Source organism: Tetrao urogallus (genome assembly GCF_951394365.1).
Source record: "Tetrao urogallus genome assembly, chromosome: 9".
NCBI lineage: Eukaryota > Metazoa > Chordata > Aves > Galliformes > Phasianidae > Tetrao > Tetrao urogallus.
The window spans coordinates 9,977,226-10,004,816 of NC_136822.1; the positions used below are offsets into that span (position 1 = coordinate 9,977,226).

Here is a 27,591-nt window from a genome sequence, read left to right on the forward strand (position 1 = left end):
AACAAACCAACTCAACTGCGTCAATCAAGCTCCGGTTTATTTAGCATGTAACCACCTGTATCATTTTACCTTTCATGTTTTTTGAGCACCTATTGAGAAACTTTTTTGGTGGCTGTTAGTTAAAATTAGTCACACCAGTATCAAGATGCACTCAGTCCGTATTACATTACCCTGAACTTCATAATTTATCATCCTTGCCTTATTCTTTAAGAGTTTAAATCCTGCTGAAACCTGAGTCTTGTCATTGACTTAAGTCAGAGCAAGTGAAGGCCTATGATATATCTGGAAGCTAAAGAATATTCAGAAAGCTGATGAAACTTTTTGTGAGAATCATCTTTAAGTGTAGTAGCTTTGCTATTGAGCAAGAACTTTATAGTCTGTGTCCTGAGGAAAAAAGCATAGTAAGCAGAAATGTAATAATGTTATTAGATCTGCATAATTGTTACCTTTTCCAGTTGAACTACACAAGATTTTTTTTTAATTTCATAAAATATTGTAAAATATTGTGAACAATAAAAGCCTGGCCTGTCCAGTTTGGGGGTTCACCTAAATGAATTGCATTTCCTTACAGATTGTTCCTTTGATTTTTACTGGAGTATATGGCATATAGAGAGGATTTGTATAGGGTACGTTGTCTAGGTGAGATCAAGTCCATAAGTATTTTCATACTGATCTTAAGCAAATGTTTGTACCTTTCTATGCAGCCATAATTTTACACCAAAGATTTTTAATTTCTACCAGAATTTGAACAGTAAAAAACAAAACCAAATACAAATGGACTTTTCTCTTTTAAAGATATGGAGCCGCTTTTTCTCTCCACTCCTGGAAACAGTAAGTGTGGCAAGATCCAAGCACAATAATAAGCGAGCAGTTGTAGCAAGCCTGTTGTCTTGCACAACATCTTAAGAGAAAGAAGATTCATCCATTTGATTTCCCTTATGTGAGTGAATACTCAGTCTCAGAGAATTAAGAGCTTGGATTTGTACCTGTTTTCTCTATACTGGCTGTTTTGTAAATTAGTGCTGTAGTGCACTGTATACATTAGGAAAAAAAATCACGTGGAATTATGCTATTAAGGATTTGTTCAAGCATATTTTGGTAAAATAGAAATGGATTTTCAGGGTGCCCCAGCTTCTCCACAGCATCCATCCTTTACTCAGCTAAAGGGAATAAGGCTGCTGGTGTGGTCAGCTCAGGATGACTGCTGCAGCTTGAGAAGAATTTGGGGATAGGGCCTTGTATATTAAGACTACACCACTAAACCATGAGAATAGCAGCTAGAACTGCAAGTTATCAATATATGAAATCAGTTGTCTTTAAACTGTGAAGATAAAGGCATTAATTTCAACATAAAAAGGAAGAATAACCGTGATGTGTAGAAGTACTTCCCTAAGCGTTGAGCGTAACAAACGTGTCAATGCTCCGTGTACGTACAGCGGCACGGCGCACTCAGGCTCTGTGCTCCTGCCCGCCCCACCCACCTCACAGCTCGGCCGGGCCTGAAGGCGCAGAGCCCCGCCGCTGCTGACCCGGCCGCTAATCGCTTCCGAAGGCTAAGGCTAAGCCGCGAGGTGCGCAACGCTGCGGGAGGACCCGGCGCTGCCGCGGCCGAGCCACAGCCCACGGACGCGCTCCTCCCCGCCCGCCTCCCGCCGCTACCCGGCGAGGCGAGGCCGCCATCGGAGTCTGCGCGGTGCAGCGGGGAGCGGCCGCCCGACCGTGCCCTGCCCCGCCCCGCCCTGCCCTGCCGGCCGTCGGTGCCGGGTGCCGCCGCCCCGCTCCCTCGGCGGCGCCGGGGGTCCTCCCGCTGCCAGGCCTCGCCCCGCCCGCGCGCTGATGGGCCTGGCGGAGCAGGCGCCATGGCGGCCCTGTACCAGAGCGCGGACCTGTCCGCTTCGGCCTCGCCCAACAAGCTGCTGGCGCTGAAGGATGTGCGGCAGGTGAAGGAAGAGACCACGCTAGACGAGAAGCTTTTCCTGCTGGCCTGCGACAAAGGTACGGAGCCCCTCGCTGCGCCTTCGGCCTCTGGCTCCGAGGCCTGAGCCGTGGGGCGGGGGCTGAACGCTTTCCGTGCGGCGGCCCTGCGCCCCGTGGGGCCGCGCCTTGTGGCGGTGTGCGATGGGCCGGTGTTTGTGTTGTGACAGCCCAGCGGTGGACGTTTGCTCTGGGTGCTTTTGAAGTTGCTTTCCAATGGGCGACCTACTTAGGCGTCAACAAAATGTGTGGGGCGCTGAATGGCACCTATGGTTGTGGGTGGGAAGAGATTTTTTCTCTTAAAATATGATGCTTGCTTACTTTAAGCACGTGTTTATATACCTTGAATAAAAACAGTCTTAAATCAAACTGTTCTTAACGCTTTAAAAGCCTTGGACCTCAAGACAGGCTTTTGATCAGGTGATGAATGGTTATGTGTTTCTGCTTAGCAGCCAGCATGTTTCTGTGCAGCTCTGTCTGCTGCTGTCTGTGGGGTTACGCACCGCTGAGCAATGGTTCAGAAGCAACTGGCAGCCTGTGGAGCTGGGGTGCTCAATGGGAGCTGGGTGCCTTGCTGTCAGATGGACAGATTGCCCACAGCCCTGCTGCTGGTGGAACCTGTTCTGGAGACCAGAGCCAGGCAGCGTGCTCTCAGAGTGTAAACAGAGGCTCAGAGAGCTAAAGGGTGCACAATAAGATAACAACAAAAAGATCTTTAAAATAATAATGAAGAAACAACTGTTGTGATTTGTCTGATAGCTGGTTTAGTACTCTTGCAGGCTGTATCTGAACGTTCTGTGAATGTTCTCTTTGTCGTGGTCCTCTGTGCTGTGAAATAGCTTGTTAGAGACAGAAATAAAACTTTTCCCCTTGACAACAAGGAGCAGTTAAACAGAATAATACTGTAAAGGGCAGTGTCAGTACTGCTGCGTTTGTACTTCAGGCAAGTTGGGAAGTGCAGATGTCTACACAACACAGTTAATTTTACTTGCTCATCAAACTTGCTCCTTGATTTTTGTAACGTTGTGGCATTGTATCACCCTGACTTTGATGATTGGTATGTTAAAGTTGGAAATAAATAGGAAATGCTAATATGGCTTGTACTCAAGAGATGAGGATGTGTTTGTGGTGTTACATAGAGGGCTGCTCTGATGCTGTGGTTCTTCTGCACCAAGTAGCCTTCTTTGATGTAGTTGATGTTTCCAGTCTCATAAGCTATGTATGCAGTGTTGCCTCAGTTTTGAAAAGTACCTGTGCTTTTGTGTGTACGTGTGTTGGTTTTCAAGATGGGAACTAAGAGGATGGATTAAAGTACGTCTTAGTGCTTTTCTGACAGAACTCTCGGTGTATCTTCAGTTTTCTATCTGGAGGGAGAATTCTCATCTATCTCGACTTCTTAATTGCCTGATGTACTCAATGTATTGTCAGTTGTAATGGATTGTAGCTGGTACTTCAGCATGCTCACATGCTTTTATTGCTTTATAATAATAAGAACACTGAGATATATTCATACATTGCTCATGCAGGTGATTATTACATGGTTAAGAAACTCTTAGAAGAAAACAGCTCGGGTGAGATGAACATAAATTGCGTAGATGTGCTTGGAAGAAATGCTGTTACCATAACCATTGAAAATGAAAATCTGGACATACTACAGCTTCTCCTGGATTATGGGTGCCAGGTATACAACACATGGATTATTGAAAACTTTGGAGTGTGGTCATTGATCTGTGTAGTCTATTTCATTTAGATTTTTTTCTGTTGACATGTTGGAATTTGGAAGAAATAGAATCTGTCTTTATGGGCACTTCAGCCTTCTTTTCCAGATAATAATTGTAAAAATTGCTTCCTTCTCACTAGTTGACTTTTCTAAGGGGTTTTATTGACATAGCAAATGTACACTAACGTTTTTAATTATGCTGGCAATTCTGATTTTTATATTAAATGATTTTCCTATGTTAGGTATGGCATATATAGCATCTTGAAACAAAATACATAGTATGTAGTCAGTACATAACATTAAAATGTTTAGAGTGGCAGATCTCATTAGCTCTGAAGCACCGTAATTTTTTAAATAGGAGCACAGGTAGATAAATGCACTTTCCTAGATGAGCTCAAGTTAAGGCAAGCATGCATTTCCACAGTGCCTTCTTGTAGGACTTAATCTGTGGTGAGGCACAGAGCAGAGGCAGTTTCATATCAGCAATGCTTGTTTGGCTCTGTTCTGTTCTTGTAAGTGTGCTCTGCTACTGCCAGGAGAGCTGTAGCTACGATGGCGTTTCAAACAGGCAAAAGAATAATCATTTTGGCAGAAAAAGAAAACAAGTAGCTTTCCCTTCCCTGGATCTCCATTTTTGTGGCAATATTCCAAGCTGTCTTTTTTTCTTTTAATTTTAAGTAAATGTTTGAATTTTCTAAAGTGAATTTAAAAGGATGCTATGAACTGCAGAGAAAGTGAAAAGCTGTTTAGCGTAACTTCAGGGAAGTCTCAGAGGTAGTCATGAGCCCAGGAAGAAGGTTCATATTTCCAGCTTTACAACAGAGCTATGAAGGCAGGGCTGAAGTATGCGGTGTATCTCAGTGTGTTGCACTGACACTTGGTTTTTACATTTTTATTAAGCTTTTACACCCTTGCTTATAATCTGTCTCTGAAAACCTGATTTTTTTTTTTTAGTATCCTATGTCATCTTTGCTGACAGGTAAGTTTTACAATTGGTGGTTCTGCTGTTCACGCAGTAAAACAAATTATCAGTAATACTATGTTAACTCCTGGCATGGCAGCTGGAATTTGATGTGGTCGTATGAAGAACATTTTTCAGTACTTAATTTTAAGTAAGTAAAACTAATAAAATTTATGTAATTTAATGTATGTATTTTTAAAATTTAGTTTGGCTCCAGGTTGAGTCTTCACTTTGTTTAAGGTAATGCTATTTTTATGTGTAATTTGTTTTCTTTTTTTAGTCATCAGATGCACTTTTGGTGGCTATTGACTCGGAAGTGGTGGGAGCTGTTGACATTCTACTGAATCACCGACCGAAAAGATCCTCCAGGCCAACCATTGTAGTTGAGTGGTGGTGTTCTGTGCTTGTTTGTTTGGACAGTAGGGAACTGTGTGTGTTCTGGGTAACTGCGATATTTAAAACAAGGTCCTTAAATGAAATTCTGCATCTCTAAGCTGACAGAACTTGGATATCAGAGATTGTTATGGCATCTTTTGTCTTAATGATAGAATGTGTTATTTTGCTTTATTGCCTGTAGGAGTCCAGTAGCTTTATACATTCCAAATGCTAACAGGTGCTGAGAGAAAAGGGAATGCATTGAAACTTCTTAGAATTTTCAGGCAAATCTGTAAACATCAAATCTTCACTTTGAAATTAATCACTTGAATCATTTTGATGATGCTAAAGTACAAATTTCTAAAAGTATCTAAGTGGAGGCAGAGAAAGGAATGGAGGGAATAATGCATTATGTAGCGATGTGTGTTACAGCCAGGATATTTTTTGTACACTTAGGTAGTAAATACACTTTTTTTTTTTTAACCTCTAGAGCAAAATGCACTTCAGTGTATACAAATGTGTTATTAAGGTGAAGGTAGGCAGTGAATGCTTGGTGTTCTTTGCAAATAAACCAGAAATGTTCCTATGTCACTTTCTCTCTTTCTGGTATTTATATGAGAAGGGTTTGGATGTGGTTACGCTTTTTTTTTCTTCTTTTTTCATGCTACGAAACTTTGAAAAAAATACTTTGATCCCAATTAATTCCTTTGTTAATGCTGAGCAGTAAAAGTAACTTGTACTGAAAACACTATGTAATAGAGGTGTATGCAATAAATTGATACTTCCTCTGTTTTATTCTAGAAACTAATGGAACGCATTCAGAACCCGGAATACTCAACAACCATGGATGTGGCACCTGTCATCTTAGCTGCTCATCGCAATAACTATGAAATTCTCACCATGCTGTTAAAGCAAGACATATCATTACCCAAGCCTCATGCTGTAGGCTGTGAATGCACACTCTGTACTGCAAAAAACAAAAAAGACAGTCTGCGACATTCCAGGTAAGATTTTTCAATTATGTATATATATATATATATATATATATATAGTTATATAGTTATATAGTTATATATATAACTATATATATAGTTATATATATATAGTTCCCATACAAATACATATATATATATACATATATATGTATATATATGTATATATATGTATATGTATATATGTGTATATATGTAGCATATGTATATATATATATGTATTTGTATGGGAACTATATATATATAACTATATATATATATATAACTATATATAGTTATATATATATATAACTATATATATATATATATAGTTATATATATATAACTATATATAACTATATATAACTATATATAACTATATATATATAACTATATATAGTTATATATATATATAAGCTACATATATACACATATATACATATATACATATATATATATATACACATATATACATATATATACATACATATATATACATATATATGTATATATATATGTATTTGTATGGGAACTATTGAGTCACTGATTGATCACCTGAGACAAAGACTGGACTAGCTGTGGGAGCACAGGTAAGGTAAAGGCAATTGAGCTGTGTGACAGGAAGGGGGTTGGAACCTGGCTGCACCTCTCCTAGACCCCCTTTAAGAGCTGACTGCCACTAGGGAAGGGTCTTTTTCTGGAGATCCCTCCTTTGTGGAGCTTTTCATTGTGAGCCCAAATCTTTGGATACAGGTGAGCATTCCCTCTCTATTCGTTCCTTTGCCATCTCACTACAGTACTCCTTCCAACTGTACATTTGTTGACCGTACCCTGTTTTGAATGTCATAAAAACCCTGTTTTTATGTCATGTGGCTTGATGAATGTAAACTAAAGATGTGTTTTTCTAGTATTCTTGAAAGTAGAAGACTTTCTTTCCGAAGATGTAAGTAGGGGAAGAAATTTTTACTGATCTTAATTGGTGGGCATTGAGTGTTACAGGGTTTTTAGATTGTTTGGTGTTGGGATTTAAGCACTTCAATACAAATGTTCTGTACAATTGTACTTTTTACACTCTGCTATGCTCAGTAATTGCTGAAACTCGTTATCAGTGCTGTGGGATGCCACAAATATTACTGTCTGGAAAAGAAAGCTATAAATGTACTATGAACCTGTAACTAACAGTACATGCTGTAGTAAGTAAAGATGTCTGGACAAGCTGTGGAAAAGTTGTACAGGTACTGAGGAGCAATGCTGAAGTTTTATTGTGGCTCTTTGTCTGTGTTAATGGATTTTACTGTAGTAAATAGACTCGTGGTTGGTCTGCAAGGCCCAGTGAAGTATTTCTGCTTCAGAGTGAGTGTTCTTCCCGTTTGTTTTTAAAAGTATCTCCCATACAGTAAGTGTTGTTGCACTTCAAATTGTAGTTAATAATAATTACTAGCTAACTATGGCAGGAAATTTGTGTTTTAAACTTGCAACATTCTTTTTTTTTTCTGTTTGGGTTATATTAATTTTTCAGCTGGAAAGAGACAAAAGAATAGAGAGAGGTAATATTTCAAGAGGCAAAGTGTGGGGAATATTAATGACAGTAAAAGACTGTATGTGTATGTCTGCAGGAAATGTTTGTTACGGAATAAAGGATGTGTGGTAGTGCTAGCCATGGGAGAGGAGCAGCATGTTATTTTCATGAGGCTTAAAACTGTCATGCTGAAAATAACCTTTAAAGATACAGTTAATGGAGACCTGTTTATGTTGCATTTTAGCAATGCATGCACTTTGAGAATAATGGCATTGTGCAAAACGGAACTGAAAACCATTTGAGTAAGTTTGTCTCAGATATTCTGCTTCTGGACTGGAGGGGAGTGTTCACTAACTCATCTCCGTTACGGTCCACTGTTTAGACCGTATGATTAATATAAAGGAATAAGGAACCCAAAACTCTTCTGCATGTTCTCGTTTGCTTTCCATGGCAGGGCTAATTAGGTGGGTAACACGCCTTGTGCAGAGAAGCCTGAACGTGGAATTCAGAAAGCTGCTGGCACAAATCTGGTTTTGAAGTGAAAACTTTGGATTGAGTATGCTATTTTGCTTCTCTCATGGGTATGAAGAAAGTATATAGGCTCTTTATCACCTCTTTTCTTGAGCTAGCTGGGATAATTTTACCCATCTGAAGTAGCTGAGAGATGAATTCTTTTGCCTGCTCCTCTCCAGTGTTCTTAGTTTGTTAGAGCCTTCAGTGCTTTACTTCCCTTTTGGTTACAGTTGAAGAACCTATGGAGCTACTGTATTACATTTTAAAATGTCAGCGTTTTATCAATGCTATTACCTTAATTGATGTCCTTGTGCAGAAGATGCTGGTGGTAGTTGAAACAGTGAGAAAAAGAAGAGGGTAGCAGTTTGGCAGCCAACTTTTGCTATTTAGAAAAATGAGGATTAAAAATGTGAAGGGCAACGTTCCTTGACATACTACATTTAATGATTATTTTTTTCTAGTTGTAGGAAGCCCTCTTATTTTGTCTTTAAGCAATTTTATGCACATTCTGGAAGTGATTTAAAACTGCTAATCACAGGAAACACCATTTTCCTTGATTTATTTTGCCATAGGTTTCGTCTTGACATCTACCGGTGTTTGGCCAGTCCTGCTCTAATAATGTTGACGGAGGAGGATCCAATTCTGCGAGCTTTTGAACTTAGCGCAGACTTGAAAGAATTAAGTCTTGTTGAGGTTGAGTTCAGGTAGGAATTGGAAAGCACAACCCAACTTCAATACCTGTATGAAATGACATACATAGAAATGTGAATACATTAGAAAAATTGTGGGTCTTGTTCTTGTTGCTTTTTTTCGTAATTTCCATGTTTAAACTGATGAGTAGATATTATTTTAAAAGCTTGTAAAGTAACTTATGTGTCTTTCACAGTTGTTTTGTCAGTTTAATTACTTGATTCTGTCTAATGTCATTGCAAACTACACTAAAATTGTATTTGTGTAATAATGCTACATAGAAACCTGCTCAGAATTCTCTTGGGAATGGTTTGGTCTTTAAAAGTGACTTTTTTTTCTTAGCATAATATACAAGCCCAGCAAGAAATATACAAGAAAGGATAGCTAATGGAAACTCTTTTATCAGTGTAATAGTATCTACTGTTTCTGTGTCTTCCAGAAATGATTATGAGGAGCTAGCTCAGCAGTGCAAAACCTTTGCTAAAGACTTACTTGCACAAGCAAGGAATTCACGGGAGCTGGAAGTTATTCTGAATCATACATCTAGTGATGAACATGTAGACAAACGAGGGTTGCTGGAAGAGAGGATGAACCTAAGTCGCTTAAAACTTGCAATCAAGTATAATCAGAAAGAGGTTTGTTTTTACTGCGGTTTGGTAGGCTTTGTGTTTTTTATTTTGCTACCGATTCATTGAATTTACTGATCTGCCCATAGGCATAGAAGCAAGTAAGTTTGCAAGTTACAGAAGTAATATGAACATTATCTGCATGTGGGAACAGAGAAATACTACTTCAAGATAGTATTTCCTTTGTATTTATTTTTGGGGAAAAAAATGCATTTTTCACTATTGCAGTCGACTTGCTTTTTAGTGAAAAGCTCTGGTGGTGGTAATTATTTGTTCACATCCTCAGTAAATCCTTATGTAGGGGAGCATGGATCCTTAGGTTCCATACATTACTTAACATCTTACTTGTCTTTAGCTGTTCAGCTTTAGCCAGCCCTTATCTGTGCTCTGTAATAATAGTGCTGGACTTAGGCTATGTTCAGCTATGTTCATAAAAGTGCCTTTTAGTGTCATCAACATGGGACTTATTGATGTTGTAAGTTTATGTTGTCTTTATCTACTGACAAATGATAACTTTAGTTTTGCTGCACTAGTGGCAGATAGGCATTTGTTGGGAGTCTAGTACAAAGACTAGTATTGAGAGAGAGCTTCCGTGCAAAATCCATTTTTAGTTGGCGTTTTCAGAAGGCATTATAATTCTGTTTGTTGTATGCATATAAGCTTAAACTGCACGTGAAACTGTTAGAATACATAATGCCTAAGTCACCAGCTGCAGTTATGGAGTGTCCGAAAACCAGCACTACACATTCCTGGTATGAATTTAACACACAATAACTATTTCTGCTTTTCAACAAAGTTGTTTTGTTTTTTTTTTTTTAATCGTGGTGGCTGGAGAAAAAAATCTGTTGTGTGGTATCTTTGCAAAATGTATAGTTGCTGGCAACTTTAATATAAACACATTTTAGCTAATATATGATCATATAGGTGTCTTTTTGTTGATTTCTTCTTTAAATTAAATTACAAAACGTGTTCTGGTGCAAATAATATTCTTTTGTAACTCCATGCAAATCAGCACCTGACATTTGAAGCTACATTTGCATGGTCTTCATAACCTTCAATCCAAAACTGTCTTCTTTTGAAAGACTGAGTCATAAAAGGTTACTCAGATCTAAAACGAAACTTGCCTGAACAGCTCCATAGGGGTTTTTAAGTAGTGTATATAAAATTACTTGTTTAGTCCTAGTCTTTGAAGTTGTTGCATTTTGTAATGTGTTAGTATATTAAAATAGCATTATGTTGTTCTTCACATGGTCTTTACTGTTTTATATAATAACTCAGATAATGCAGCTGTCTGAGGTGTGACGTCTGTTTATATGGTAAATTTTTAAGTTATTGAAAATCAGACCTTATTTTTAACATGGAAACAATTAAAAGTCTTTTATATAATTCATATTTAGTTGTTAGCTTTAGAGAGAAATTAAAACAATGTTTATAGTGGACCCATGGCTCTTTTATTTATATATATTTTATTTATACAGCTCTTATTGTTATTTCAACTTAATATTTCTCCCATTTCCTGTTCATTGGTGGTTTCTCATTGTTGGAAAATTAACTTTAATAATCACTGTTAAGAAACGTGAGTTTGATTTCTTGTTTATTTTCTCTTTTTCCAGTTTGTTGCTCAGTCTAACTGTCAGCAGTTTCTCAATACTGTGTGGTTTGGACAGATGGCAGGCTATCGACGCAAGCACACATGCAAAAAAATTTTGACTGTTTTGATGGTTGGCATTTTCTGGCCAGTTCTGTCCCTGTGTTACTTAATAGCACCTAAATCACGAGTAGGTCGTATAATTCACACTCCGTTTATGAAGTTTATTATTCACGGAGCTTCGTATTTCACATTTCTTCTGCTACTGAATTTGTACTCTCTTGTCTACAATGAGAATAAGAAGAATACGATGGGACCAGCCCTTGAGAGAATAGACTATCTGCTGATAATATGGCTAATTGGTAGGTATGATTTGAGCTGGGTGACAAATACTGACACTGACCAATAGTGATTTGTACTACCTCTCTGTAAAATCATCCTGTTATTAACTGCGTGACAGAGGTTTCATCTTTGAAGGTGTGTATTACAAGGGAAGAAGGGCATTTTGAAAAGCACAATATTTTACCACAATCTCTAGTTATCTCAGAAGGTGAGGTGTCAGAGAAGAATGTTGGAGGATCTAATAGGAGAAATGTGAATTTTATTTCAGAAGCATTTTTGAGTGATGCAAGTGAGATTCAGTTGTACAGTAGGAAATTAATGTAGAAGCTCGTCTTAAGTTTAAGACATTTTAAAGTTCAAATGTAAGTAATAATAGTATGGGGAGAAGCTGTGTGTTCCTTTACTGATTTTATCTGCTGAGGAATGAATTGAGTTCAGATGTTGTTTTAAATTTTTTCAAAAGTTTATTATGAACGGGCAGCCTTGTTTCATATTTTGATAATTTAGTCATTGCAAGTCATGACTCCATGTTCCAATTCTATTTTCCTGTTTTACAACTTTCCATTTCTATGTCGTTGTTACTGATTATAATAACCATACCTGAAGTGGTCCTTGTTAATTTTGCTTTATGCAGTAGAGGGAGCACAGGTATAATTTTTGTTGAGTAGATTGCTCGTGAACTTTTGTTTTCACTTGATTTTTGTTTCTTTTTGTTTTTAAATTAAAATTTGACACAGGAACAATTGAAGTTTATGCCTTAATAGGAGGTAATAAAATATTTATAATTGACACATACATCGTTGTCTGAAATTTTAAAAAGCAGTGATATAGTTGAAAGCAGATTTTTTCTCTAAGTAGTTGTGTGTGGATTGTTTGTTTCATTGGTAATTATAATTATTTTCATTGTTAGCTGTAATAAGTGTTGAGTAATTCATGCAGATTAAAAAAAATCTGAAATCCCTAGTGATCTCCTACATAAACACTTGTAAGTCTTATACTGGAAGCTTCAAGTACAGAGTCCAGGCATTACAGACTCCTCCTGTTTTGAGAATCTGTGTCTGATTTAGACATTCTCTTACTCCATCAAATCCAATGTAGAAGGAAGATATGTAATTAAGTGATCATGGAAATTTTAATGAAAATGTATAGAAACATTTTGGTTTCTTCATGTGATATTTTAACATGCAGGCTCCAGAAAGGATTGAAAAATTACCTGTAATTAACATCAACCACCAAAATCCAGTTGTTTTTCACATTGTTGAATCCTAAATATGTTGAACTAATGTTCAGCTTGAATGCATTTTTCCAAATAATTTATTTTAGAATTTTGTTGCAGATATTTGGTAATAGTGTCAAAATAATGGCTGCAGAATTTCTAACACAGATAGCAGCAAGTTTTGTATTCAGTGGATTACTTTACAAAAGAGTAAATAGTGCAACTTTTCTTTCCAAATTGTTAAGCCTGAATTATGAAAGCTTATTTCCCATCAAAATACAGAAAATGCAAATTCTTGTCTGTGTAGATAATGATAACGTCGTCTTTATCTCTGACTCCATTTGCAAATTCTTTAAAAATTTCAGTGTAAGATACATATGATCATATGGAGCAGTGCAAAGGTTCTGGTTTAGAAGTGTTTTCTTAATAATGAGGAAGAAAAATATTTTTGGAAATCTTTCAATTAATGGTGCACAGCACATTTTCTAGTTATACCTGTCAACATAGCTGTAAATCTGATGGAAAAAATAATCATGTATAGGTATCTGATTCTTTTTTTTTTTTAACCATTTGCTTGATCTTGTTCATGCTGGGCTGGGGTCTTAACGGTGTTTAATTAGCAGAAACAAACATACTGCTTTTCTCCTGGGCTGCATATGGAGGCATACACCTGAAGTACTGTGAGAACATTGAATAACTGATTATTCATAAAAATCAAAGATGTCGTTATATTTAATCTAACAGTCCTTTCAACGTTTATAAAAACATCAGCCTGTTCCAGACATTCAATTAGTAAAGTTCCTATCAGCACTATCTTTCTGTATGGCCAGATATGGTTAGCAGTGCTGAAATTCACTTTGCTGTAATGATTCCAAATGTTTGTCTGTCATTCTGACTTCTCATTTTGGCAATCTTAGGCCACAGTCTCTTTTTTCTGCTTATATTTATAATATCAGGGTAGGAAGTGCTTCTACTTACTGATCTTTTTAGTGACAGTTACTGAGCTGATTATTCTTTAAGAACAATTTTATAATACATATACACCTCCAAAAACACGTGATGTTTTTTATAGACTATATCGTGCTTTTAGAAAAAAAATGAATACATTCCTGTCAGAGAAAAAAAAAAAAAAAAACTGTATTTTTGCTCTCTGCCTTTTCTGAAATTTGAGTCTTTGCTGTACAAGTTTTTTCTGCAGTCCATTTCCTTTCATGTATTTTCTATTGTTGACTGTATTGCTTAGTTTGGAAAACAGGCTTGAAGGTTTGAACGTCTTGTTGCCTGATGAGTGAAGCATATATTCCATGCAGTGGTTGCTAGTAAATGTACGTGGTTCTCTGTTTCTCTTTGCTAAGATTTCATTTACAAAACCCAGTCAAAAGTGTTTTACTTGTAGTAGAGTATCTAGTGAGTACAATAGCTTGACTACTTTGCCTTTTAATTTTTTCTTTCTTCCTTTCCACTACAGGAATGGTGTGGTCAGATGTTAAAAGACTCTGGTATGATGGTTTAGAAGACTTTTTAGAAGAGTCACGTAATCAGCTTAGTTTTGTCATGAATTCCTTGTATTTGGCAACTTTTGCTCTCAAAGTAGTTGCCCATAACAAGGTGAGCACCCATCTTCATAAAACATGCTCCTCTGAGATAGACTGGGCAAATATAGAAGCATCTTGAAGGAGAAGTTGAAAAGGGAGTTAGAACTTCTTTAAGAATTCAGTTCTCATTTGGGGTATTCTCCCCATACAGCTTTTCTGATCTGGCATTTGAGGTAGCCTGATTTCATAGGCCAGTAACTATGCAGAAGCTGTCTCTAACCAATGTGTTTAGATCATCTAACATTTTTTGTAACAGAATTTTCTTGAGTTTTCTGTTACATATGTTCAGATGTTATAGGTCATTGGTCTTGTTGTTCTTGTGGTTTTGTTTCGTTTTTTAATGTGAGGAGGAAAAGCCCCAAGGCTATAGAAGAGCCTTGTCTTTTCTGTGTGGAAAAACCATCTGGGCCTGATTGAAGATGCAAGTTTTGAATGTGATCATTTCCATTCTGTTGCATGTGTTGTTAACGGCACAGCATATGGCACGCTGCCAGACGAATTGAATATGAATATTTTAGTAAAATCCAAGCCAGTGCAGTAGGCCATTATGTTGTATTGCAAACTGTGAGTTGACAGCTGTCTGGCAGTTAAGGAGAGCTGAACCAGTTTATTTCCCTCCCAGCCTGATGTTTGGCTTATTTACCCTGTACTTATGTTGTTGATTCAGAGAATGGTAATCATTTGGAAAGGAAAGCTCTACTTCATGTAAAAAAAAAATGGAGAGGGAATGCCATGTTAGGCTGCCTTCAGAACCATTTTGTTTGGAACTAACGCACGTGCAGTAGCATTTTATTTGCCAAGAGCCCTTTGCTGCTAAGTTATAATCTTTTTGGAGATGTAAGACTTCTGTCCTATGTGAGAGGCAAGAGGTGACTTTTTGCCAATTTTATATGGCAAAATGTATTTTTTATTGTTTATGAATAATTTAGCAAACCAAATAAAAATGCCTCTTTAGCATCTTAGCTCTATATTGTAGGTGCTGAAGCAGTAAGAAATAAGAGTCTCCTTAGCAGAGGGATTTATGCACATACAGTTGCACTATATGCAAACATGTTTATCTTTGTTTCTTGTGATCTTTGTGCAGTACAATTTTGGGCAAATAATTTAAATTAAATGTCTGTTTCTTTGTTCTTAAGTGTCCATTTTGAGACAGTAGGAGCTGAGTACTGAATTTGAATACTGATTGTTTCCAGCCAACCTGAAAGTTAGGGATCTGTGGGATTAGTTGAATAGTACCAAGTGGAGACACTTCACAGGTGTTCACACCAACATTTTACTTATGACTTCCATTTTCTGTAGTCTTTTGAAAGTCAGTTACAGGAATCTCATGTCCTAATTCTCTCTAAATCTTTCTGAAACTGATTGACATAACCTAGTTAGTTTTGAAGGCTTTTTCATATATATATGTATTTTTTTTCTATCAGGATTTCATTTTTTTAAGTGGTCCTATTTTACTAGGCAATGCCCGTGTTTTTAATAGTATACAAGTCTGTTTTTACCAACCGTGCAAAACTGAGTGAAAGGGAAAGCAGAACAGAAGATAAATACTTGCTTAGCAACTAGTGAGGAGCAGAATTAGGGATTGAATTTAAGTTGCCTGTCTTCTGTCTCTCTCTGGAATGACTTTAAGTTGCCTTTGTCAAAAAAGAAGGAGATACGTGAAAGAGATGCTTCGCCCATGAATCGTGTGTCAATTTCTTGTATGGTATTATCTGTTTTAGGGGCAAAAACAGAGTGGTACGTGGGTATATTTCTGTATTTACAGTCTAAGTGACATCAGTTTGTCCTTTTTACATCGCAGTTTCATGATTATGCTGAAAGAAAGGACTGGGATGCATTTCATCCTACACTAGTGGCAGAAGGTCTTTTTGCATTTGCTAATGTTCTGAGTTATCTGCGTCTGTTCTTCATGTACACAACCAGCTCTATTCTGGGACCGCTCCAGGTAAATACCATCACGACTTGAGAAAATCAATCAAGAAAACATCTTAACTTACTGTGAAGAGTCTTACTAGAAAAAGATAAAGAAAGAAAAGTAAGAAAGGCAGAAAGTAGAAATAATATTGCATTGATGTTTTCATTGTTTTTTTTAATCTCTCATTTAAAATGCACTGGTTTAGGTGGGGAAAGGTAAGAGAACAGAAGACATGTAGTTCACTTATAATATTTATATAATGATAATTATTCCGTCTTTTTGTTCTGTTTTGTTGTTACTGTAACATTCTGGTTAAGTGTCTAAAATTTTAAAAACTGTAAGGATAAGAATATTCCTATGAAGTCTTGTGCAAATTGAAGTCCTGAGTTTTTAATGCTAAAAAGTAGAGGAATGAGATGTGTAGCACTAAAGAGTAACCAAAAGCATTTCTGTTTGTTGGTCTTCTCAGTGAAGTTGAGTAGTACTGAGCAAGCTGCTTTGGTTTAAAACAAAAAAAAAAACAAACCAAAAACAAAGGAAAAAAAAAATTCATCATGATCATGTTATAGCCAGGGTGAACAGGTTACTTCTTTCTTTCTTTGAATTTTCTTGAGCATTCCCATGCATGATAGTGACAACGTAGAAGAATATTACCTGTATGTAATACATTTAACTCGGTGATCTTGGGGGTTGAAGGGAGGCACTAACAGTTGTGTATGATGGTGGAACACTAGAAAACACAGCAGTTTTACATGCATATTTTTTTTCACTTAAAGTTGCATTTCAAAATGTTTTTGTGAATTTAATTTCCCTCTGGTTTGAGAACAGAAATTGAGGTTTGTACTGAATTTATGCCACGTGGTGTTGTTTTATTGTTGTTGATTGTTTTTGAAGCACAGACCCAGAAGCTTCATGATGATGCTCACTGTGATAAAAGTCAATATGGAGTGAACTAGAGAGTCCAGTGTGACACTGTACAGAATGGAAAGTGCCTGGCGAGTAGTGGAGTGGATCTAAGCTGTTAAGTCAGCACATTTAGGATGCAGTTACCTCACTCAATTTTTTTGATTGGAAGGAGGAAGACAGCTTTCTTCAAAAAAATTCTGTGGCTGGAAATCACATCTTAGTCCAGTGATGCTTACAATATACAGCAACGTTTTCTTCCCCCATTTTTTCAGTTTAGCTTCAGTGCTCGGTGCAGACTGCTTTTTTTTTCCCCTTTCACTTTATTTTGAAAAGCTGAAACCCTCACAGACTGAGGCACCTCTTTTTCTAAAGGCACAGCTTAATGGAGAGAAAAAAAGAAAAAGCTTTGCTTAGGTATACTTCCAACTTCTCTGGCCACAGTTCCTGGGAGATTTATAACAAATTGGATCAGACTTCTTTCTCATCCTGATATGATTTTTTGGGGGGGAGGTGGTAATGTTATTTGTTTATGGTTTTTATTTAATAAAGCTGATTGTCATCATCAATGCTCTGTTTGTGTCAGCTGAATGAACGGATGCTGGGAATAAATAAAGTAGTCATTTAGTGATTATCCTGGTGGAATTTGTCCTAATAAATTGAATGAAGGCTTATACCTCTCTCCTAATAAACAGAACTAATTTTAAGAGCTTAGAGCAATCAAGTATTATTTAGAGGGATCCTGTAATGATGAAGGCAGAATTAATATTTGAGAGAAGCATTAATTTTTTTTTAAGTTCTTGGTGCTCAACTAGAGTTGAGCACCAAAGGTGGTTCTGGAGTAAGTAACTTTGGATCAGATAAATAGCTCTTGTATCAAGGTTTCAGGATCTAGCTGAGAAGATGCACTTGAAAGTCCAACTCATTTTAATGACTTGGAGTACTTAATCTTGATGCACAAGTAATTATTGTTTGGAATATTTTAGTTTAATAATCCCTTTGTGAAAAGAAAAAATAGTTGCTTGTTTAATTACAGTTTTTAAAATCACTGTGAATTGGGCTTTAACCAGTGTTAACCTAGTTCTTGTAATCAATTAAATAATGCTGGAAGGCACTTCTTTTTCTTCTTGCCCTTTTATTTAGTGATGTTGCTGTTAATTATTTTTATATTTTTTATTTTATTTATATTTCTAATGGAAATCTACACTTAATTTTTTGAAAGTCTTGATGTTGCAGTAAGCATTAAGCTTGTTGTACAAATTGATTGAACGTTGAAGTCTCCACATTTTAAAGAGGTTCACTGTTTAATGTGCATATTTATTTATGTACTAGATCTTTCACAAGTTTTTTAATAGGAGCCTGTGTTATGAAATTTTCCATGTAAATAAAAACAGTCAACAGTCACTTCATTCAGTGGCACACTGAAGCTTATGTTATTACTGTTGGCCAGTACAGCTTGTGCAACAGCTCTTACAGTATTCTCTGAAAGTAGGTCACAAAGTTCAAATAGTGGTAATCAAATATGGCACGGTAACCCAACAGTGTGCACTGGGGGGGGAAAGGCAGCTACTGTGTTCTTTTGGCTACTAGAGTTATTTTTAAGCATTCGGTTACTTTACTTACTGACTCAAACCCTGTTCTAGCACAGACTTATAAGTTGGCTCTGTGTGGTGGGTTTTGTTTTTTGTTTGTTTGACTGATTGATTGATTAACAGAACAGAATAGTTTTCCCCTAAATTAGGTTTGTTGGTCTCATTAGATTTCAAATGTTTAGTAATTCTAAATATTTTGGGTAGAACTTCATAACTATATGAAGGAAGCAACAGTTATTTGGTTTGTGTTACTGATGCTGAACAAAAAAAGTTTTGGGTCATTTATTCATTTTGTATGTACTTGTTTTAGCTTTCATCTGCTATGTGACTTTCTTGAGTGGGACCATGAGTCATTTAAGACAGGAAGTGTTACTTGATATTCTTTGTTTGTTTTAACAGGATGAATGTGATAAAATAGTATGGTGGGGATTGATTCTTCCAGATCAAATGATGTAATTACTGCATAGCTTTGTCTAGTTGCTAATTCTCCTGAAGTCTACACCTGTGACAGATTGCAGTCAGTTTGAGAGAATCTGCTGTGCAGCTGGGATGCTCAGTGAGTCTCCTGCAGCATGAGAAGGAGCAAAAGCAAGAGCTGGCACTTAGGTTCTTCAAGTGCAAGTTTGCTGTGAAACGTGATACTGTCCTGGAGTATGATTCGGAAGAGATCAATTCGTATAGTATTAGGATTTACAGATGATGATTTGTGGGAAGAGTGATTTAAATACTGTGAGCAGTTTCTTATGTCTGTATAAAAATGTGTGTTTACAACAAAAACAAGTCAAGGTCTTTGCACTGAAAAAATTCTCATGCTATTTTTTTTTTAATGTTCTATTTATACTGTTGCAAAATTCTAGGTAGGATGTTTTGAAATGGAAACAAATGATTTGAATGTTGTATCTTCTATACTTTACAGCCTTCAGATTTTATGTGCTTACAGACGTGCATAACATGTATACTTAAAATCTTACATAAAGCATACCATGAATTAATTCTCTATTCTGCAGATGGTCTTAGGTATGCTGTTTTGATTTGTGGTGAATTATGATTCCAAATGTTTTGATTAGCTCAGTGTCTTCATTAAGTGTTTTCTTAGCTTTCCTATTGTAACAGTTGTTGAAGTGTATCTCATTTATTGCTTCTATCTATTGACTTTTGAGCTCTTGATTACCATTAATATTATGAATACAGTGTAAAATGTACGTGATACTGAAACACAGATTTTCTTTTAACAACTAGAAACTGTCACTGAAAAATAATGCAAGGATATCTCCTAATTATGTGATCTGTTCAACTTATCCATGTTTAGTGTCTTAAGTGTCAAGTTTTTTGTTGTTACTGATTGAAGTCTGAAGGAGGATAAAAACAGTAATCACATGTTGTACTGAAACAGGCAATAAATCTATTTCACAGATTTCAATGGGACAGATGCTGCAAGATTTTGGAAAATTTCTGGGCATGTTCCTCCTCGTTTTGTTCTCGTTCACAATTGGATTGACACAACTTTATGATAAAGGATTTACTGTAAATGAAGAAGAAAGGGACTGTGCTGGTATTTTTTGTGAAAAGCAGAGCAACGACACATTCCATTCGTGAGTTGATACCTATGAATTGGCCGAATTGTTCTGACCTTTAATTCCCAGTAATTAAACAAAACTGGGATTTTTCTTTGAACTTGAATATAGGTCACTAAGCTCATGTGAATTTGGCTTTACCTAACAAGGTTTTTCTTGTTTTTGTAGGTTCATTGGCACATGTTTTGCTTTGTTCTGGTATATTTTCTCACTGGCACACGTAGCAATCTTTGTCACGCGCTTTAGCTATGGTGAAGAATTACAGTCTTTTGTGGGTGCTGTTATTGTTGGCACCTATAATGTGGTGGTTGTGATAGTACTAACTAAACTCCTCGTGGCGATGCTTCATAAGAGTTTTCAGCTGATAGCAGTAAGTGTTTTCTGATTAACTATCGGTGATTGCTAGCTGGTAAAAGGTCTGGAGCACAAGTATTATGAAAGACGGTTCAGGGAACAGGGGTTCTTTAGCTGAGAGAACAGGAGGTTTGGGAAAGGCTTGCCACTTACTGCAACAAGCTCAGATGTAGCCATGTGGGGGGGTCAGTCCTTTCTGCCAAGCAGCAAGTGATAGGACAGCAGGAAATGGCCTCACATTGTTCCAGGGGATATTTAGAAAAAATCTGCTCTGTAAGGATTGTGAAGCACTGGAACAGGCTGTCCAGGAGATTGTCACCATCCCTGGAGGTATTTAAAGGATGTATGGATGTGGTGCTCAGGGACATGGTTTAGTAGTAGATTTAGTAGCTCTAGGTTAATAGTTGGAATTGATCTTAGAGGTCTTTTCCAATGTCAATGATTCTGTGATTCTGCGTGTTAAAATACTGTGCAATTTAAGAAATCAGTTTTTGATGTTGTCAAAAATAAAATGTTGAATTAGCGTTTTAATGTTTTTGTGCTCTTCCTTACTATTTTGCTTCTGATCTCTGTTAATCTTTCTGATGCTGTAGAATCATGAAGATAAGGAATGGAAATTTGCTCGTGCCAAACTTTGGCTTAGCTATTTTGATGACAAATGCACTCTACCTCCGCCTTTCAATGTGATTCCATCTCCCAAGACTATCTGTTATCTCTTCAACAGTCTCAGTAAATGGATTTGCTCTCATACATCAAGTGGCAAAGTGAAACGGCAGAATAGCCTTAAGGTAAGAAATGATGAGGAGAATTGTAGGCTCTGAAGATGGACAGATGCTGCTTTCTCAAATGAATCAGCAGATTGCTGTATGAAACTGCCTCTCACATGGTGAATGCTACTAATATAATGAGGAATGCTAGGATAATGTCTGTTGCATCCAAAGTATGAAGAGTAAGTTGTAGCCGTTTATACTAAATGAAATTCTATTAACTTTCATTTTGGGGAATTTCAACCCTTTTCTTTGTACCCCTTCTACCCCACCACCCAATTCCCCCTGCAGCGCTCTAGAGATGTACTTTGATTGAAAACTTACAGAAATTACAAAGAAGTATGTGCTAGTCCCAAGAATTTTGTGAGGCCAGAGTATGCTTGCAGGAAGGTCATTTCTTTTAAACTTACTAAAGCAGTATGAAAGTAAATAACCAGATAGGAACACTGAAACATCTCATTTTGGGGAATAGAGGGTATTTTTTCTTAAGCATCTTTATTGTACCTTGTAATTTTGTGTCTTGCTGGCCAAAAAAAAAGTATTAAAATAAATTCCAAGTCTTTGTGGAATGTACTTGAAAACATTAGGGATTATGGAACTCGAAATCTCTCGTGGGACTTTTACCAATCTACTAGGTTAACAATTGGTTGAGACAGAACAACAGGTTATTATTTAATTGAAATAATTCCAACAGCTTGCTGACATTGTACACTTTTGCACGTCAGGTTGTCTATTAGAATTTCTTCCTTATTTCGTTTCTTTTTATTCTATAATTGTATACAGGCTTTTGGGCTCAACATTTACTTATGCTTAGTAAATGTGTAATTTTTTTTTTCTTAAAGGAATGGAGGAATCTGAAGCAGAAGAGAGATGAGAATTATCAAAAGGTGATGTGTTGCTTAGTTCACCGTTATTTGACATCCATGAGGCAAAAGATGCAAAGCACAGATCAGGCAACTGTGGAAAACCTAAATGAGCTGAGGCAAGACTTATCAAAATTCCGGAATGAAATGAGAGACCTACTTGGCTTTCGAACTTCAAAATATGCTATGTTTTATCCAAGGAATTAAGGTCTAACTTTTCAAATGGAAAGTTCACCTTAGTTGAAAGTGGGGACCTAATTTTATTGCCAGACTAACGGGAAAAGGAGATTGTTGCACAGCAGTACATTTGAAAATACTTGTGTGAGCTGTAGGTAGATAAGGAAGTGAAGGAAATAAATGCAAAACTAGTTACAGTAGTTTTCTTAAGCTCTTAAACATAGTGTGTATATAAAATCTGTATATAAGTATTTTTTTTAATGTTCCTCAGACTATGGCTGTCAGGTGTCAGAGCTTCATAACTAGCACAATACGTTTATTTCTTCTATTTTTGCTGCTTGTTCCTTTTTGATACTTGCTTTTTTAAGTTGTTGGAGAAGATGGACTTTTTAAAACAAAAATCCAGACTGTGTTTATTTTTAATAGAAAAGTGGGATATAGAGTAAAAGACAATTTCCAGCATAGTTGGAAATGGTGTTTGACTGTAGGTTACAGTACTTGTGAAATCTGCATGGCACTGAAGTGCCAGGTTTTGAGTACTATGTTGACTGTGTGCTAACATTTGTAGAATACAGAAAATGGAATCAGGACTTCCCATTCATGGGTACAGTGAAAGTTGGGGCTCAGAATAGACCAAATGTTTCTAGGATGTTTATGGACTTACGTAAGACAATCAATTTCTACTGGGATTTTTCAGCAGTGCCTCAGAAGTATGTTTAACTGTGTATGATAAAATTAGGAGGGGGATTTTAAAAGTAATCTATGAAGTTTTAATGTTTTGAGTTACTAAAATGATTATTTTGAGTTACTTAAACTGGTGGTTTAAGGAAAACGAGGTGGAGGTGTGAATGATGTTGTTTGCAAAGTTGAATAGTTCTTATCTGAAATATTGTACGCTTCTTTCTGTGAGAACATACAATGTATCTGAGAATTGGACTGATGTATGTAAGGTCTTGCTTTTCAGAGATGTTACACATCTATTTTAGAGCTACTTTTCCTTTTATTTTTTTTTTCTAACTGCAGTTGTTGCAAAGTTAAAACTTTGGTTTGTGTCAGGAGTATTATGTTTTGCAAAAACATGATTTAACTTCATTTACGACGGACCATAAGGGCTTTGTTAATTATCTATGCTAGAGGGTCCTGTGTGGTTTATACGCTTACATATAATTCAAGTTGACAAGCTGTAATTGACAAATGTGAGATTCCTGTATTTTTAATTACGAAATAAGTATATTTATGACAGCTGAAGGATTTGTTCAGAATTTTACCGTTTCGGTGGTGCTCTTTGAAAATGGTCTTATGTCCAGAAGGCGCAGGTAGCCGTAATGGTCTTTGACCAGGCTGATGGAGAGTGGAGGCTTACATAAATGTTTACTTTTTCTCGAAGGGATTCTTATAAAACTTTTTCTTGTAAAGGTAATATATTTTCTGTACTATGAAAATATGCATATCCAAACTAGGATTGAATATGGCGCATCCAGAAGTCCTGCGGTATAGAGGCATTCTGACTGAATTTTGTTTATGGATAGGGATCTCATGTTTAAATAATGCACCTACATATAAATTGTGCTGTACATGTTCTGTATATTTGAGATAGAGCCAACAAATAAAAGCTCTTAGAAAAGTGTGATTTTATTAATACTGTTCATATTTCATTTTGAAAGTAATTGCTTTGCCACGTTAAGATAATAAGCTTAAGGAGCTTATTATTAATGTATTAATGTATCTTATTAATGTGAGTATTAATGTGATACTACTATTTCCTTTGTCCTTGTAGAACTATCCTTCTAACTTTAAGTTGTGTAAGTGGCTTCCTGCAGTGCCACCAAGCAGTACCTGAATTAGTTTCAAACAAGCTAGATTGGATTCCAGTAGCAGTATTAGCTGCTTGGCACTCAACGCATTCTGGTTAGTTCTTCTGTGAAGCTGGGTATGTTTGTTGGTGTGCAGCTGTTTCTATCTGCTCTTGTTATGTTACGCGGTCACTGACACAACTCAAGGCAACTTTTTGTGGTGCGGATTAAACCTGTGGTTCCAGACTTTTTGTTTGGTCCTGAAATATGTACTTGTAAAGTGAAGGATATCATAAGAGGAGGTTTTTTTTCCTGCAGTTCATTAGAAGTATGACACCTTTCAACTGTTGCATCTTGTTTGAAAGCCGTTGGAAGCTTCCTGTTTTCTTGGATGCTAATCAGTATGGAGTGCTTCATACTACAGAGCTGATCTTGTCTTATCCTCCAGATTTTCCTAATACAAGTGTATTGAACATGTATTTATCTGTCCTAATTTGGCATTTTAATACTGGCTGTTCCAGAATTGGTCCCCAAATGATGGAGCTCTGAGATCTCCCATATGCACACAGAACAGTTCTAGACACATGCAAAGACAAAACTCTTATTTGAACTGGGATGTCAAAGGCTAAGCAGCAGCAACAAAATGAGGCAAAAAATGTATATACATAAAAATACCCCAAATAGTATTCTAGGTCTTGATCTTACGAATTTCAGCTCCTAACAGATTTAACTGATGAAGGCTTCCTGTGGTTTCATCAAGCTGTTTATTTGAGGGGACAAGTATATGTCACACAGTCCGTTACCTGTCCCTATCAGACCTGCTCCTGAAAAAAACAGAAGCAGGGGCTTACAGGGCATGACATTCGTCCCACCTACCTTGTGTGAGATTGCCAGTTTTGTTTAGTTGTGCCACTGGAGTCTTTCCATAAGTTTCTTTTGCTTTCTCTTATTGACAGAGGAAGTGAAGTCAGCAGCTCTTTTAATCTCTTTTCAAATCTGTTCTTTTAAGCCATGCATCCTACCTGTCATGCCTTAAATGAAGCACTGGTTCTACTAGAATGTGTTATTTAAAAAACAAAAAAGTTTGAAGAAGTTGCATTGAATTTCATTGGCTGTAAGATTCAGAATTTCATTGTACAAACTTCAGTGCAAGTCATGGAAAGACAAAATGCTTTTTTTGAGACTATTGAAAAACTTTGATTGTTCTTTCACATTAATATCTTTTTTGTCTTAAGGGCTTGCTGAATTTAATTTTTCTTTAACATCTTACATATTAAAAAGATGGAAATCTTCATGCTACCTCCATTTACAGCAGGAGGTCAAAAACATTAATGAAAGTCTGACTATTTGATTCTCTTGTTGAAATAGATTATTGAACATCACTACTGTTGAAGTGATTTAGAAATTATATTGTTGTTAAATAATCTTGATTTGTTTGCAGGTTGCAAAAATTCAAGCATATGAAATCCAGTCACTGGATCTGATTTCAAGTAGTGTCGTTTTGGGAAGTTGCTGGCTCTGTTTTGTGACTGATCCTCCCTTGAGTAAACTGGTACTGCACTGCGCTTCCTGAATCCTGGCTCCTGATTCCTATTCCAGGACTGCTGCTGTCAGAGCTTTGACTTCTGTAAAGCCTGGGCCTTCCAAACAGGAGCATGTAGCAGGAGGGCATCCATTCAGATTACACATGCACTGAGTGCAGGTGAAGAGAGTGTATTAAAGTGGTTTTCACGTATCCCTTAAACTGCAAAGTTTGCCAGTCCTGGGAAATATTCTAGATTAATTACATCAAAAAAGTTAAATGGCATTTGGATATATTTTATTTTGTCAAGGAATTTACAGTAAGAAGGAGGGTGTTGAGAAGAGCAGGCAGGCAGGAACTTTCTCTGCATACAGTTTTGGAGAGGAGGAGTAGGCTGCCAGACTCTTGCTGCAATGAAAAAAGTTGCATGACAGATGGTCTTGTAATCATAAATAAAAATAGATCATTGTAGTTCCACGCAGTTCTAAGCATGATTTCCACACTGCTTCTCCCCAGGCTGCTGCTGGGAAACACAGGGAGAACAATCAATGTATGAAGTCCCTTAATTTGGATAAGAACTGATACTGGAAAACAAGGCCTAAAACTGCAATTTGAAAATTACAGAATTGCACCTGGTTTGTAAATAAATGTTATTTCTACAGTGAAATGCTGTTTGGTTCAGTCAGTAAGTCAAAATCTTAGTCTGTAGAATGTGGTTACAGCCCTGCTGAGCTGTTTGACATCAGCTGCCAGCACAGCTTTTTTGTACAGTTGAGCCTCCCTGCAATTCTTTTGTCTTCTGCCTAGCTAGCCATTAAATCTTCACAACGGATGCTGCTGCGTTAGCAAGCTGCACCATGGCAGTACCTCTTGGCATTTCATGTGAGAGTCAGTAATTGAAGGAGAATGGCAATCCCTGTTGCCCTAATTAAATAAGCAGTGAATGCTTCTAATAGGGACTGTATTTCATTGCAGTTTCCTCTACGTGGTCACAGATTATCAAAAGAACTCTATCATATTTACACACAAGGAAAACAAGTACTTAAATGGATCCATGATTCTGTTCCCTTTCATTTTTTTAGTTTCTTGTTTTACCCAATTTGATCAAACTGTTCAATTTCTCAGTATTAATCTTTACCTATAATCTGTTTTTATTCCTTTTTTTGGTTATTCAGCCTTTCATTTTCAGAATAAGATCTGACTCTATACAACAGAAAATGTGACAAATTTCTCTAGACGTACATTCTGCTATTTGCACTAGTGGTGTCAGACTGAGTATTGCTGTGTTGTCTTTTCTTTCACAGTGGAGACAAAAATTGAAACTATTTGCATGTGTATTTTACTGCTGCTGAATTAATTACTTCTGTCCTCTTCCATGATTACCTTACAGAATTTAATAGTGACATTACTTATGACCATGCTATACTAAGTAAAGCATGGTACTGTTGAACAGTTGAAAAGTAAATGCAGGTTCTAGTCAGATCAGTGATTCACCGGCTGCCATGGAAGAAAATTCAGTCCCTTAATCATCAAGAAGGTACAGTGTCAGTCATACTATGCAAGACCCAGAACATCAAAAACACGTAAGTAATAAAAAAACGACTTCAATGTTTAGCCTGCCCTACTTTACACATAATGAACAACTAGTTGGTTTATGATTTAATCTTAAAATATTTTATTAAGCACAGATAATAATGCAAGAATTTATGTAATAAAACAAGAGAAAAAAGCAGTGTTAAATGAGTTACTATAAATATTGCACTTAAAATTCTTATTTTACATATATACGCCTTAAAAAATGGACAATTATAAATTAACCAAATTACAAATTTGGTGTGTTTCAGATCAGAAGGTTGTGCTGCAGATCTTCAACTTTAAGATTTAGGATTTGTAATTTTGTGTCAGGACTGTGCTTTGGTGGCTGGGATGGGAGAAGTGTGGAAAGGGTGACCACGGTCTTAGTGTTTGTGGTTGTGTTTTCATGACTTAAACTAAGTGAAAATTATTTTCCAAGAGAAATGATAGAATGCAGATGCAGAAT

General features: G+C 36.6%; 1 protein-coding gene across 1 annotated transcript; it reads left to right on the forward strand.

The window, feature by feature from the left end:
* Positions 1–1,859: 1,859 nt before the first annotated feature.
* On the forward strand, positions 1,860–22,265 carry TRPC1 (transient receptor potential cation channel subfamily C member 1; the record flags this gene model as incomplete). The annotated part of the gene is made up of 13 exons (XM_079540027.1): positions 1,860–1,995; positions 3,501–3,655; positions 4,936–5,037; positions 5,832–6,034; positions 8,606–8,737; positions 9,163–9,358; positions 10,963–11,299; positions 13,964–14,103; positions 15,892–16,035; positions 19,914–20,092; positions 20,243–20,444; positions 21,022–21,216; positions 22,038–22,265. 13 exons carry the CDS (start codon positions 1,860–1,862, stop codon positions 22,263–22,265), a joined length of 2,349 nt encoding a protein of 782 aa, XP_079396153.1.
* Between the last annotated feature and the right edge of the window lie 5,326 nt (positions 22,266–27,591).